This window comes from Protomyctophum parallelum (assembly GCF_964188405.1).
Source record: "Protomyctophum parallelum genome assembly, chromosome: 19".
Classification (NCBI taxonomy): Eukaryota; Metazoa; Chordata; class Actinopteri; order Myctophiformes; family Myctophidae; genus Protomyctophum; species Protomyctophum parallelum.
The window spans coordinates 15,836,441-15,852,817 of NC_139717.1; the positions used below are offsets into that span (position 1 = coordinate 15,836,441).

General features: G+C 41.6%; 1 protein-coding gene across 6 annotated transcripts in view; it reads right to left on the bottom strand.

Moving 5' to 3' along the window:
- Window positions 1–4,781: 4,781 nt before the first annotated feature.
- The window catches only part of stxbp5a (syntaxin binding protein 5a (tomosyn)), a gene marked incomplete at both ends in the record, with an annotated part of 141,733 nt that continues 130,137 nt past the window's right edge, over window positions 4,782–16,377 (bottom strand). For 2 of the 6 annotated variants that reach the window (XM_083789961.1, XM_083789960.1), the window contains 8 exons: window positions 4,782–4,823; window positions 5,148–5,368; window positions 8,372–8,483; window positions 9,316–9,481; window positions 10,188–10,551; window positions 11,477–11,758; window positions 13,470–13,520; window positions 14,463–14,516. In XM_083789961.1, the coding sequence (XP_083646087.1) occupies window positions 4,782–4,823; window positions 5,148–5,368; window positions 8,372–8,483; window positions 9,316–9,481; window positions 10,188–10,551; window positions 11,477–11,758; window positions 13,470–13,520; window positions 14,463–14,516 (1,292 nt within the window). The remainder of the gene's footprint in view (window positions 4,824–5,147; window positions 5,369–8,371; window positions 8,484–9,315; window positions 9,482–10,187; window positions 10,552–11,476; window positions 11,759–13,469; window positions 13,521–14,462; window positions 14,517–16,377) is intronic. The other 4 variants (XM_083789963.1, XM_083789964.1, XM_083789962.1 and 1 more) reach the window with 4 other exon arrangements.

The following is a 16,377-nucleotide window of genomic DNA, read 5'->3' on the forward strand; positions in this document are numbered from 1 at the left end:
ATCATTTAAAAAAAAACATAGCTTTTCAACATTAGTTTTGATCATAACAAAGCGTTTCAATATTAAGTTGAAAGTCAAAATACCTCACCACATAAATGCTGTTCTGTAATATATTCATTTATAGGTTGAATTCCACCCAGGAGACCATGCAGGCATGAGTCACTATGGATGAGGTCAGTGAATACAGGCTGATAAATAACACTCTTTATAAGGGTAGAATGCAAATCTTTCCTTTTTACAGGAAATTGGAGGTCAAATTGGAAGGTCACCCATCCTCCTTCCTTCTGTAATTGATCCGCACTATAAGTCGATACGGAAACATACAAATACAGAGTGAACTCGCTGAACCCAGAGTTAAATTGTATTTGACACCTATATGAGATAGTCAGATAGATACATAGATGGCCGAAAAATGTATATTCCAGTCTGTTTGTCCACTGTGATACAGTGAAGAGGAAGAATATTAAATGACTTCCAGTGGGATTATGGATACTGAAAATAAATCCTGCGAACAGTAAGTTATTTCCTTTTATTTATGCTTCTCAAGCTGTTGTGTTGCCTCTGGTAAAGCAAGTATTTTTGCTTTGCAGCATAGTTCAAGCTTGGTAAGGTAAACCAGAATAGTTCTTAGCTTGGCAAACCAGAAAACAATGAACCACTTGAACCCTAGCATCTGTACTATGGGGTGTAATAACATTTGCCAAAAAATAGCCGATCTACAAGCCCACAGGGCTATTTTCTGCAGAGAGCTGGTGTAGATGGTGGGGAAAATGAGTGGTCCGAGTACAGAGCCCACCTCAGTCAAGTTTAGTAAGTAGGTATATAGGGTTTGAGTGGTTAAGAAAACTTCAGCATCTCCAGACTAAAGGTGACCTTCAAGAACAGAATAACCTCTACTGACCACTCCATCACTGGTGAAATGGCCTTAAAGGAACCCGAGAGCGCACTTACAAGACACTTAGTCCTGATCAATACAAGATTGTGTTGCTAAAGACTCTTAAGATAAAGGGTAATAATAGCGTAGACCTATAAACCACAACCTAACATAGCTAAGCCACAGCATCAAATCTCCAAATTTGCACTAAAACCTGTCATTGTTTGGGTACAATCATTTGTTCGTGATCTTGTTTTGAACATGTGAGGCATCTATCCAGAAACGCCATTTTGTTCATTATATCAAAGGAAAGTTAGGTGACCCAGTATCATGATTTCTCCAGCAGCAGCTGATTCACCCTCCTTTGTTTCACCTCTTGGACCGGTAGTTTCTCATACATAAAAAAAATCAAAGCATCCATGTGCATTTTCTGCCATCTAGTGGCCAGCTGCCTTAGTAGCTAGCTATTGAATAGCAAGTAGCAACATTAATTTAATCCTCGTGAAAAATGAGAAATGGCCACCAAAGATATCAAATCACTTCAAATACAAATGCCACGAGAAAGTACATTTTCTACTTTTATTTTTCATTGCACAGTAATTTCTATCTACATAATTTCTAAATTTTTGTGGCAGCAGAGAAAGTCATAAACATCCATGTGAAATTTGCATAAAACTGTACAAGAAAATTGGCTACAATGAGAAAAATACTGCAACCCACTGATGACCGTTGAATCCAGGACAGAAGATGATGTATGATGGTAGACAGGACTCACTTATGTCGTTTACAAGTGTGTGGATCATTAGGTATAACACTGCATACTTAGGTGTATGTCAATGAGAAACATATCACAACACAAAGAAAGAACTGAAAAACAAAATTAAGTAAACAAGACATGGAGCTACAAACAGGTTCTTGGGGATGACCTCTGGCAAAAACAATCTGTAACCGATGTCCACACAACAATGTATACTAGACATAAGAAGACCAGATTTATTGGATTTATTGTAGCAACCAATAGAGTCACTGGAACAGTCAACGAAGGAAGATATATCTTTGACAGGGAGGGAAACAGATAACGACGGATTAGAGAAAAATTAGTGAAAAGGTGTGGAAGCATAATTATATTACAATTCAGAGGTCATCCACCAAAGCTTATGATCCCATTATCGTGATCTTTTCAACGTCACTGATGGGATTTGTTACAGATAATAGTCAACTGATACAAACGACTTTTGATGGAAAAAAAATCAAGCTTTTGAGACAAACCACATAAAACGTAAAAAATAAATAACTTAAGTTACTTAAATTAACAGAACATAAGGGATACCCCCTCCCACACACACACACACACACTCACACACATTGTACACAGTACACACACAATGAAATACTGTTGTGGTTGAGCTGCAGTAGAATGGTGCAGTTGGTTAGACTGCCTAAGGTTTGTCCAAACGTCACATTATGAATACTACAGTATTGTGGCATACAACACATGACCAAGGCCCATTTCAAAACATGAAATGTCAGTCAAAATAGGATAGCTGAATGCCCCATTTATAATGCTTTGCATGATGGTGACGCTTGCCAACGACAAATTGATTTAAAAGCTAATGTGTCACATCGCCAGTAAACCAGCACTCGTCGGCAAGTGAGTCATGCGACGGACTATAAATTAAGCTCCAGAAGGAAATTATGTTGATATTTCCTACCTTGCCAAGTAATTAATGCACATTTTACAAAATATTGTGGTTGCCATGCCAACCCATAATATCTGATTTGGAGACTGGATGCAGTGAAAGGTTTATTGATGACACAATTCAACAAAAAAACGAAAGTAATTCTTTGGCGTCAGAAAAAATATGGCCACTGTCCTCTTGTGTTGCTCAAGCAACTTCAATGTTTACTTTCCAATTGGTCTTAGATTGTCAAACTATTTACCTATGTACAGAAGAACGGATACAAGCTTGGCAGACGCTGCAAGAGACAACACAGTTTCAGTTCTACTACCAAATCGATATGGGAAACTAAAAGGTGAACAGCGAACGCTTCAGAAGTTCCTGACACTTAACACACACCACAGTGTCTCTTGTACATCAATAAATAAATTTCAACATCACACACACACACACTCTCACACACTCTCACACTCACACACACACACACACACACACACACACACACACACACACACACACACACACACACACACACACACACACACACACACACACGTTCTCATACAGACAATTGTCAAGGGAAAACAAAAATATGCTCTGAAATGTATGCCTTAAAAGGACTGTACATCCATACAATTTACATAGAATCCTGCATATATGAACACACACAAATAGGTTTTCTACCCATGTGTATATAATCTCCACATCAATGTGCACTCCAGGATTTAAGTCCATTTGGAAACACCTGAAAAAGAAAAAAGCCAAAATATATGGCTGGACAATCAGTGTCAACTGAACACTGAGCTTGTCAGCATTTTGCGCACACGCACACGCACACGCACACACACACACACACACACACACACACACACACACACACACACACACACACACACACACACACACACACACACACACACACACACACACACACACACACAAAGACACACTCTTGATGCTTATGGCATTTAGAGGGTGAGGGAGGCAGGTATAACATCATCTTATAGAAGTTGATAAATTAAAACCTCAGGTATCACAAGGAACTATTTGCGGCTTATCAGATCTTGACTTGAGATATCTGAGAGGTCAGATGTGGCCGTGGTGGTGATAAGTGCTCAATGATATATGCCTTTTAAATCCTTACCCTCCATTATAGATTCCAGCCCTTTTCATAAGGAGAAATGAACGTGAGGTTGTTTGACAAAAGCCACACAACTAAAACACATCTGCAACAAATAAATATATCAGTCACTTTCACAACGATAGAAAAATAAGAGATTTACCATTAATACATAGAGAGAGAGCTAAACCAAACCAGAAACAAATTGAGAAATGGTATTAAAATGGAAATCAAAACATGTATACTGTTGGTAATGATGGTCGTGATGTGAAAGTCTGTACGATACAGCAGACGGGGGAAAGTCTTAAGGTTGAGCGCGAACAGGAGATATCCAATGTACATCAAAATTACTTGCTCCCCCCCCCCCCCCCCCCCCCCCCTCGGTGACGCTCTGCATAGAGGAGGCGACATCACTTCCGGTGGTTCTCCAAATAGTGCTTCCTTTGGCCCGCCAACCCAGAGTCTCCTTTTTTGAGCAGTCCCCTTTCTTTTGTACTTGTCGGTAGGAAGTGGATACAGTGTTGCTCATTTATATAGATTTATGTATGTATATATAGTTATGTATATAGATCTTTTTTTGTTTTTACATTTAAATATTCTTTTTAGTTAGTCGTTGCTTCTGAATCATTTGTTTCACTCTTTTTCTTTCTTTTTTTTTCAGCTGTGTTCGTCTGTTTGAATACCGGTGCCCCGATGCGTTCGGAGCAGAGGCAACAGCAAAAGACCGCTATCGGCGAATGAAAATGGACAAGCTCTGGTGCTCTGGCCAACCGCCTACGTCAGAGCAGAGGCTGAACAGACAAACCAACAGTCAGACGAGAACATTAAAAAAAACCCAACTAAAAAAACAAGAATAGGACACTGTTTGTTTGCTCCCTCAGAGGTTATCCTTCTGTCCAGGTCCGCTCCTCAGTTCCACCCAGAGACTGAGGTTAAGAACAGAATTCAACATTGTGCTAGTAAAGAGAATCCCAAGTGTCCCAGTGAAAAAGGGCTTTTGCGGGACGGATGATGAGATGGACTGAGAGAAGAAGGGGGTCCAAATGAGGTGGTGGTGAAGGCGACCTTTGCGTTCGTGGCACTGCGTCCCCCCACTCCTCCTCTCGGATCAGAACTGGTACCATTTTTTGTCTTTGCACTTCAGCATCATCTGGTGACACAGAGCAAAGTGTTGCAGAGCAACATGTCAATACTAAGCTGCACATTCTGTAATTGTAATAATTGTCAATTTCCTGCAGGGAAACCTCTTTAAATAATAATGATAATAATCATCATAATCTATATTTATATAGCACATTTCAAATACAAAGTGCTGTACGGTTACCATACGGTAAGAGAAAACAATCAGGGAATCAATTTCTGTAATTATCTGGTGCACACACACAGGGCTCAAAACGAGACATGGATATACTTCCCCCTAGTGGCTAAATGTAACAATTGCACATCCCATCCCAGACGTTGTCCCCTTTCTTACGTCATGGGCGTGTTTGGAGAAGTTGTCTGCACTGTTCATCATGAGAGCCGTCCTCTCCTCCAGCTCGCCCAGCTTCTGGCCTCTCTCGTCCAGTGCTATCCGGGCACGCGCCAGGTCCCCCATCACACCAGAGGCTGCCCCTTTCATGCCCTCGAGGCCCTGGGGGCCTGGAATGTGCTGGGCTAGACTCCTGGACGCCTTGCCCGCAGCCGTCTCACCGACTGGGTCGAAGGAACGGAGGTATGCAGAGATCAGGAGAGGTGAACAGACTCCCGTACAACATGCAGTGGTGGGGGGAAAAGTACTCACATTCTTTACTTAAGTAAAAGTAACAATACTGCAATGTAGAAATACCCTGTTACAAGTAAAAGTCCAGAATTAAAAGTTTACCTGAGTAAAAGTACAAAAGTAAAAGGTATCAAAATGTACTTAAAGTACCAAAAGTAGAAATTATTCATTATGCAGAATGTTCCATTTCACAGCTTTTCAAACGTGTCAAAATCATTCGAAAATAGCAACATTTCGGCTATTCTCAAATGGCTGAAATGTAGAGTGTCGCAGTCCCACCCCCCTGCGAGGGCACCAGGAAATAATTCCCCATTAATTTTCCCCATAGACCTTTAAAGCCTCGGACAAGCCAACTCGGCAGGTGACAACTCATGACAATAGACACATATGATAATTAGAAAGACGGAAAAAAGGGCAGGGTAGAACACTTTTTTTGTTGTTTTTCTTCTTTCAAAGAATTTGTTCGGCCCAAAGAAAATGAAAGATTTCCTGGTGCCCTCGTCACTCGGAAAGGTGGGACTGGGACGCTCTACAGGGCTGAAGTGGTTACTGTATGATGTTTTGTAATAATAATCCAAATCTACAAAATAACTAAGCTGTCAAATAAATGTAGTGAAGTAAAAGTACAATATTTGGACCTGAGATGTAGTGGAGTAGAAGTAAAAGTAGGGTTATCCCGATCCCGTGATCAGAACTCGGGGCCGATCACGTCATTTTCAAGTGATCGGAATCGGATCAGGAGCAAAGAAACGTGATCGGGACATCCCTAGTATCAATATCATATCCATATCATGATATTAGAATGGATAATATTCTCTTTAATAATAGTAATTTTGGATATTGTACTATTGTGATATGGCATAAGTGTTCTATAAAAATTGAAATATCGGATCAGGAAAAATCAGTATTGGCAGATACTTAAAATCAAATGATCGGAATCGGATCAGGAGCAAAAAAACGTGATCAGGACATCAGGACAAGTAAAAGTAAAGGAAATTGGAAAAACTCAAGTAAAGTACAATTATACAACAGGTCATTTCGAGGAAGCAATCTGATTGGTTGAAACGGCCTTCTAGCCATGTTTCAAACGAGCACCACTCGATCCACACCTAATCAAAACAAATAATTCAGCTGCTCTGTTCTCCCAGAACACAGCAAACTCGGTGGCTAGGCTAGCTAGTTTCTTGGGACATTTTGTGGTCGTAGTGACTACATCTGTCATTAAAGAAATCAGCAATTTTCTTAGTTTTAAGGGTAACTGTTGTATAATTCCAATATTACACTCGAGGGGGTGGTTTAACGTCATTAATGCACTTCTGGGTCGCTTTCGGAACTCGCCCTGCGGACTCGTTCCTGCAGCATCGCAGGCGTCCATTAATGACGTTAAACCACCCCCTCTCGTGTAATATTGCTTAAATCTATCTTATCGGTATCTATAAATACACCAAGTCTCTGTGTGTACGTACGTGTGTACGTACGTCTGTAATCCACGTAACTCGAGAACCGTTCGCCCCACCGACTTCAAATTCGATACACGCGTTCATCACCCACACAGGGAGTGCAGTGCCCGGTGTGTCGAGTCCGTCAGATAGCCGGTTGTCCAGAACCAGCACAAAAGCCTCTTCCCGGGCTCTGGCCCTGATCACCCCTATATCTCCATATATGGAGCTGGCCTTTTCTGACATCTTAGTGATTGTTCTGACATCACAATGATGTTCTGACATCTGCAGAGAATCCATATTTGGGCATGCCTGACAAAGCACTCCATATATGGGCATAAAAGGGACACAGACATAATAACTGGGTGGGGCATGCATTTCCAACTTGATGGAGTGATTGATGAATGAATGCATAAACATATGGATGAAGGCTGGTGTGTGCTGGTTGCATGTTCCGTCTCCCGAAATCTGAACCAGATCTGCAATTTATTTGAATGATTGTTAAAGCACTTATTTAAATGAGTGAAATGATTAAGCCTCTAACTAACGCCTATATACCATTGCAAATAGGCAAGCTATATGCTTGTCATTGTCACTTGAAAATAAAATAGTCGTGCACGTCCATTTATGCCAAAATGTTATATTATCACAGGGATTATTTATAGGCGTCTAATGTCACGCTGCGTGGTCAAAATCATCTCGCACATATATGTTTTAGCAGAGCCCATAAAGCACCGTAAATGTTATATTGTTTTTAATTACGCAATTTTAATTGCTTGTACAGTTGGAAATATCCTTTCAATTTCATATGACACATCGTTGATGTATGCCTTTCCAAAATATTTTTGTATGTATTATTTTGTAGTTTTATACCGGTAGTTATACATTTTTGGAGTGAATACATGTTTAGATGCCTGGAATCACGCTGGAATGATAAAATGCCGGTGATTTCGCTGTACGCCCACTTAGTCCTTCGATAAGCCCCACCCACTCCACTTTACGATGGCAAGCTGTCCTTCTCACCCAATGAGATTCATGTTGGATTTCTCCATATAAATAATCGATCATTTCAGTAGCAAGAGCTTCAAAATATATTCTAAATCTAGTCAACAAGGCCTGCACTGGACAAATGTGCATGACATTATTTATTTCAATGAACTAGAAATACGAGGAAATGAGGGAGTATTCAACTCAATCAACCGTTCGACAGGAGTTTTCATGTAATGTACAGTAAGACTACGGTGATTTGTATTATTGCCGTCGCCTGGGTGGGTCAGTCGTGTAACTTTCCCTACGTTAAGCTGTGTATGTGTTCAACAACACAGCCATGCAAAATAACATTGTCATCTATGAGGCGTCGAAAGCTTGCCATCGTTAGCAACGCTTGCTAAACTATTTGGATTGGCACTGGACAATCGCTTTTGGGGTGGGGTTTAGCGAAGGGCTAATTGACCGTGTTTGTGTGATGTGAGTGAATGTCTGGTGTGTTGGACTGACATAGTTCCTCTCTGTCCAGTGACTGCGCTCCTCCTCCAAAGAAACCTTTGAAGAAACCTCTGTTCGGAGCCTCGGGCGTCTCCACAGGCGTGAACAGCTCACCCAGCATCTCCTGAAAGACAGGAACACGTTAAAACATTGCCCCGCCGGGACGTACTGTAACGTGTCATCATAACTGTGTGCGGGCCTTCGCGTTTTCCAGATCATAATTTAAAGATGGTGACTTTTGTACTTTTTCTGTTTTGTATATGTGTCTATGGAGTTAACATTACTCTAATAGACTAATAGGTGTGGTTAGAATATTCAATTATGTCTTCCCTGTGTATTTTTGGTTTCTTCCTGAAAGCTGAAGCCTTTGAGTCAAAAGGCCCAATCGGAAATACACCATTTTTGTGACATCATAACCCTAACTGGGATGTCAGTCAATGGTAAGTCAAGCCCTTAAAGGGTTAGTTCAGATTTTTGGACTTGAAGCATAGGAAATACTTACCATTAATGTAATGGTTGCAAATGTATTAAAATTATTCCCTGAGTCCCGTGGTGGAAGCTCTGGTCTGGTTTTGGTGAATATTAAGTAGTTCCGATCATGTTGGTGGTTGTCTGGGGGCCACTCATTAAAAGTAAATTAATCCACAAAACTACTTAATATTGACCAAAACCAGACCAGAAGTTCCACCACGGGACTCAAGCAATCAATTAAAAGCTTTGCAACAACTACATTAATGGCAGGTATCTCATAGAGCTTTACTAATTTCTGAACTAACCCCTCAATAAAGAGTTGTGCTTATTGTAATATATATTCTGAATATCTTAAATCCTTGTAAATACTCCATATTAATAATTAACAAAACTAGATTGAAACTAAACATTTTAAACAATGAAAACTAAACTAAACTAAACTAAACTAAAAACAAAAACTATAATTCCGGTTGTTGGGAACCAACCTGCAGGTTCTCACACGTCTCCTGGCTATACGTGATCCTCTGGACCTCGGTGGGGGAGGTGAGGTACATGGCCTGGCCCATGTTGGAGAAACAGAACGTCCTGGCTATCCGCATGTCTGTCAGCGGCAGGTAGTTCACATCCAGCAGCGGTCTGAGGCCAGGCAAACTGGACCAACGGACACAGAGAACGCTTCAGATGGTTTGTGTTATGAAAATATTTCATATTTCTTCTAGGATTATTATTATTTGTTTGTTCCCTAATACTGATATCATTCATATACAGTAGAAAGGCAACATGTAGTTTGTGTTGATGTCCTATCAAACAAAATGCAACTATATATATATATATATATATTTGTGCGCACGCACGCACGGACAAGGGTGTCCTTGTCCAACCAGACACCCAGATGGGAGACTGCACTCTGCCCTTGTCTGTCTCTCCTCCAGTTGGAAGAAGAATGAGACTGAAGGGTAGAATAATGCCATCCACCTCTCATGTATCCATCTCTAAACATAATTGATAATCAACCTGGTGGTGCGCGTGCGTGTGTGTGTGCGTGTGTGTGTGCGTGCTTTCTTATTTTTGTCTGACTTTGCCAAAAAGCCAGAACAAAAGGAGAGCTCTAATTGATTAAACAGTCTAATAATCCTCTTCCCGTCACAACAGTGGCCCACATTCATCTGTCTTTGCCAAAGTCTCAGACTTGCCACTTGGTGCCTCGTTAATATTGGCTTAATCTGGGAATTATTTTGTGATGGCACGCACGCACGCATGCACGCACACTAGCGGTAGGCCAAACAGACAACAGCATAATGTGACATCCATCTATTTGATCAACGGTACATCGGCACAGGCGGCCAACCTCTCTAACCTGAGAGTCATGATGTGGCCGTTGGCGCAGAAACACGCCAGGCAAACACCGCTGCCCATCGTCACCACGTCGGCCCGCAGGATGAAGGAGCTCTCCGTGATGCTGTGCTTGTAGGCGCAGGTCTGCGAGGGCAGCGTCAGCACCTCGGCCTGCTTCTCCGAGCACACCACGGCGTACACGTGCTCGCTCAGGTCCTGTGACGTGGTGGGCGACACGGAGACGGGGCGCCGCTTGCGGCCGCGCTCCTCGCCGTCGGCTGTGACGTTGGGCTCGTACCAGGGCTCGGAGGCCGCGGGCAGGATGGCCCCCGAGGAGTCCAGGAAGGACATGCGCATGATGCTGCCCTTGAGCCGCACCAACATGCCTGTGTGTCAGGGTGAAAACACAGAAAAGGGCCACTCGTGAACACATGTATGTTCAATGAATCTGTTTTAACAAAGACCATTTTGACAGGGAAATGCAATTCAGGGGTAATAATGTTAATTGTGGATGTGTTTCGTTTACGTCAGTAGTTTTCATTTGAGCCAAGGACCACCGTTTGATGAGATTTAGTCGCTCAGACCAAAAAATAAAGAATATTTTGTTGTCGGATAAGATTTTGTCCACATTTCTATGCTGTATTGATGTTGGTACCATAGGGGAGACAACAGGCATCGATCAAAATAACAATGATTTTACATTGTCTAATTGTGCTAGTGAAGTTAACTCTACAGGAGCTGACCAGGTCTCTTTGTACTAGTGAAGTTAACTGAACAGGAGCTGACCAGGTCTCTTTGTGTTAGTGAAGTTAACTGTACAGGAGCTGACCAGGTTCCTTTGTGCTAGTGAAGTTGACTGCACAGGAGCTGACCAGGTCTCTTTGTGCTAGTGTGAAGTTGAGCTGACCAGGTCTGCACACAGTAACACCTGTAAATCGCTCTGGATTAAGAGCGTCTGCTAAATGCCTAAATTCTTCACCTTCCCTCCCATTAGGCGAGTCAATCTAAGATAAAAAGGGGTGTGAACCAAAAGAATAATGCTTGGAATGGGTTCAGAATCATGAAAATCAAAAAGTTTGCCCTAGTCACATGCTACTTAAAGCATAATATTAATAATATATAGGTTGTTAATGGTACCCCGACTTTCAACCCCTGAATTTACCATGATCCACTAATTATTTCATTGACAATTTTTAATATGTTATTTGGATGACCCTAAAGGATCATGAAAAACATTGAACGACTACTATTGCAATTTCTTTTGGTTCAAACCTTAGATTGACTGGCCTACATCGGTCCCCCCAAACATACCACTGGGCACGGCGATGACAGGCTGCAGCTGCCTCTGTTCGCCAGCGGGGGGCAGCGTGATGGTCACGGCCAGCACCGTGCCCAGGGAGGTGCCCACGTACAGGCAGGGCGTCAGCGCGCCGTCCCCCTTGCGGGCGTAGGTGTCGCAGAAGTGGAAGGAGGTGATGGCCTCGCGCGACTCCTTGTCGATGCTGGTGACGCTGGAGGAGCGCGAGCGGCTGAACGAGTTGTCTCGGAGGTCTAGAGGGTTAGCGCCCCGCGGAGGACACACGGACAGGAGGACAGCACGGAGAGCACAAAGAGAGGTAAAGCACCCGCACGCAGCCAGAAGCCAGTGGCGCTGGAGGGGGGGGGGGCTGATGGGGCTGCAGCACCCCCTGGTGGTGGGGATGACTTTTTTTCTTTCTTTTTATATATTTATATATTAGTAATATATATACACAAATATATCTATTACAACTATTGTATATTTAACTTTGGGGAGTAAAGTAGATAGCTAAATAACTAATTTTTAAACCAAATTAGACCAAACCAAAAGCAAAGAACGCCCCAGAACATCAGGCCCCCTTGCACAACATTCCAGCGCCCCTGCACAGGACAGACGTAGAGGATTTATACGTTTACACAATTGTGGAAAAACAACATTGATTACACAGATGAATGACAAAAATTCAAGGCACAAATTCAAATAATATATGAAAACGTATAAAAACAATGAGCAGGTTAAGAGTTAATGGTCAATACACGTATACATACATTTGATGTGCCCTCAAGTGAGCGGCAACAATGAACAGACATTTCCAAAACTTCTACAAAATGTAATGTGCCTTCTGGGCCTAATGATACCAGCTGTGAAACAGCCATATTGTGTTTATGACCATATGTGGCTTAGTTAATATGGCACTGAAAATGGTGATGCAATGACTTTATCTCCTTACAAACAGAATAATCCCAAATAATGTTAGGTTCCAGTTGTGGGTAAATGTAAATACTTGGCATACTTTTTTAATCTGTTGGACAGATGGATGTGATGTATTCTGTTATTGTTGTCTGACTGTTAAAGCACTTTGTAACTTTGTTTAAAAAAGTGCTATATAAATAAAGTTTTATTATTATTATAAGCGCATGTGATATTAATTGTTATTTGGCAAATGGACAGGAAGACTTGGCAAACCAAGCACAGACCCCTGGGAAATGTTTGTCACTTTGATTTTACAACCTTCAAGTTGTACTCTTGTGTAGCAGTGCCAACAGTAGGGTTTAAAATGCATTACAACAGCGTACCCAAACAACCGTTCAATTTGTACAAAGTATAAATTGGAGAAAAAACTAAGTACAAAGAACTGTGAACCTCTTAATTTCACCCCTCAAAAACCTTCCTTTGAAGTTTCTTGAATCTTCAATACAAAAACAAAGCTAGATGTACTTTCAGTGGATCGAATTTAGAGGTCTTTATGTCTGTCACCTAAATGGAGAGAAATTTATACAGATTCTTTTTTCTACTTTACACATTTTAAAAGAACCCAGAGCAAAGAGACGGAGGAAGACAGGGGCAGACAGCATGGAAGGCTCTGTGGTGAGATGAAGCGCAGGACAGTTTAGCTAGGCACCTAGAGTAGAACACCCCACTGTCAAAGAACAGACGTCCTTGAGATCAATTCAACGTACACTGGGAAACATTACATTGAATGCAGAGTCCAGATAAGATTCGATATTTCAGGTTGAGATCAGATTTGTTACATTTTGAAATGAAAAAATTTTTTGACGTTAAATCGGCAGGGTGTCTTCAGTAGGCTCTACACTGTCGAGCTAAAGTAAGATCTGATTTCATTGTGGAACTTTCCAAAATTTCCAACAATTGTAAGGTTCATATCAACCTTTATATTATTAGACTGATGTAATGTGGTGAAGTCCAGTTGGGGTGAATAGAACAATTTCACACAATGTTTTTCTTTCTTTCCTTTTTTTTTGTAAACACGAAGTTAAGGCTTACCCAAGTCTGGCTTTAGCTCAGTAGGCAAACTTAATTTCCGTGACATCCTTGCTGGAAAAAAGAGAACACCCCTCTTTACAAACAGACATCTAATCTAATACAAGATGCCATGCAAAGCTAGCTAACTACCACTCGATAAGGGTTGTGCATGAAGAAGATAAAAGTACAGAAAACAAACAAGAAGCTTTGCAATACAGTAACTGGCTGGGGATCTGCTTCAACAACTACAGAGAAGCGAAAATGCTTTACACAGACGGAGAGACACTGCGTAAAGACAACCCTGTAAATCACCGAGGCATGCTGTGACAGACAGAACAAAGGAGGTAAAGCACTGGCCGCATACGCACTGCCCTGGAAGAGAGGAGTGTGAGACGCATCAAACAGAATGGTCATTCAGGACTGGAGGACCCTCATGCCAGAGGAGCATGCACCATGAACGAGGAAACAGGGGGAACAGGGAACAGGAAGTAGGAAGCAGGAAGTGAGCAAGGATGGAAGTAGACAGTGGAAAAGACAGTCAAAGGCACTGTCAGGTTATTTCAAGTCGACCTTTAGTTTAAAAAAATAAAGTTATTCAAATGTAGGCCTATTAATATTGATTTGCTTGTGACTGAAATGGCTAGAGCAACCTAGTTCCTCAACTCCAAGTAGAGGTAGACAAAACACTGGTGCGGTTCGACAAATGACTGAAACTCTCAGCTTTGTGACATCATCATACAACGTACAGACTGTAGTGTAGACAGACAGAGCCAATCACGTGACTCACTGTGAAGGCAGGGGAACTCTTGCAGCAGGTCACAACAAATGTCACACTCAGGCACATTTATAATGTGACACTCGTGCTACATACATGTAGCATGCAGTGTGGGCCTAACTTTGTAAAAGTGTGCTTTGTGCTCGTGCATTTATTCTAGTCTATTTCTTCTCCCTACTTTGCTAACCATGAAACGGTGGACAGACAAGGTTCTCTACAACAGTTCTACAACACCTTACCTCCTCTACCACCTCCATTGTAGAACTGCTGTAGATTGCTGTTTGACATCAACACTTTTGAGGGTGGGGAAGTAAAGTAGATGTACCGTTAGAAACATCCTGGGGCTTGTACCACACTAGCAAGATTAATACCACGATTTACCATGACATTATTCAGAGTTAAACTACACACTGTGTTCTCTGGTTTTGTATACAGTAGGTTTAACGATAAATGACTTTTCTCGTAACCACCGCGCTCTGACTTCTGGTGCGCTATCCTCTTGGATCAACATCACATAAACAAAGGTACTGCGTGTACCTGTAGTGAGTTTAAACTATTTTTATTTTCGATGTCAAAACAGTTGTTTTGTCTTATATAACCGACAAGCTCACACCTACAAGCGACACGCTTGCAATATTTTGTGAGCTTGTGGTTCTGCTATGTTTGCCATATGTTCGCCTAACTTTGCAGAATATTCACAGAATAGGGCTGCTAGGGTTCAAGTACAGTATTTGGTGATAATTTGTTAACCACTTTCAACCTGGCGAAAACATTCTGAACTTTTAAAAATGTTAAGTATAAATAAGTCGGTAAATAATCAGGTGTAAGTGATTAAAATGTAACCACTTAAACCTGATCAGGTCATCAGTTTATACAACATACAGTAGAGTAGAAAAACTAACTAAGCCAAACTCTTTAATTCTGTGCTCTAATCACAGCAGTAACATTTATTTTCACACCCTTATGTTTAACATTAACATTTCTACATGTATGCTATGTTGTTCATCATTTTATTTTCATTTTTTACTTTTTTCTTTGCCTCCCCCAGATCGGCGGGTGGGAGGGAGAATGGGAGGAGGGTGGGCTGGTGGTCAAATGGATCACTCTTGGGTCACTCTGCCTAACCAAATGGGAGGGGATGTGTTTTTCCTGCCTGTCCTTTGTGATGTGAAAAAAAGTGTCACTGTCACAACTTCGTAACTCTCTTTATAACTTATAAACATATATTAAAAAAAAAATGTCTGGGGCCAATCATGCAGAGACACCAGAAAAGTCACCAGAAAAAAAAACGTTGTTTTCCTAGGGTACGCCCGCTTGCATGTGCCCCTCTCTTACCGCTTTGAGTTTTTTTCTAGCAGTTTTAGATGTACTCTCAAAAAAATTTCATTGGGTAGAAGTAGTTTAGATGTCGGTACTGTAGATGTGGTAGAAACGGGAGAGAGGATGTCAAATGCAATTTGACACTTTCTTTGTCCGCTTGATGTTCTTTTCCCCACCGATTCGTTATTTGATCGTCTGCGTCTGCGTCTGCGCCTGCAGCGACGTGTCTCAGTGTGATCACCCCCTGGAGCTAGAGAGAGGCACACGCTGAGATCTCATCGGCTGCCTCTCCACTATGAAGGATGCAGCCAAAAGTCTGGAGGCACCAGACACGGTCGCCTGGTTTTCTGTCTGAACTTCTCTCAAACATTATATTTTATTTATATATACTCCCATGTTAATGCCAAGCTCCCCATCAATAAATGGATCTATGCCGTTCTCTCAGTATGTGCCCTTTGTTGACACACTAACTTAGAGTCTTAGAATAATAAAGGAGTCAGTGACAGTAAGAAAGCATCTTATTTAAAGTGCCTCAGTGCTGCAACACTCTGGTACTGGAAGGGTCAGACGTTCTGGCCATCATTTTGATGGCCAGAACTTATTTTGAACATACCCTGGTGATCACGTCATCTGAGATGAAAGTTCCTTTTCTAGGAAATATACTAGACAATGTGCCACAGTGGAGCACACACAGCTATAAATGTCCAACTGATTAACAAGGTCTGCCGGCCTTTAGTCGAGTAACGCTTACTGTATACGAAAGTATAAGTTTGCCTTCAGGATGAAATACTAGACCACAGCTAATTCACATCTTGGCAAATCACAGAATGATAC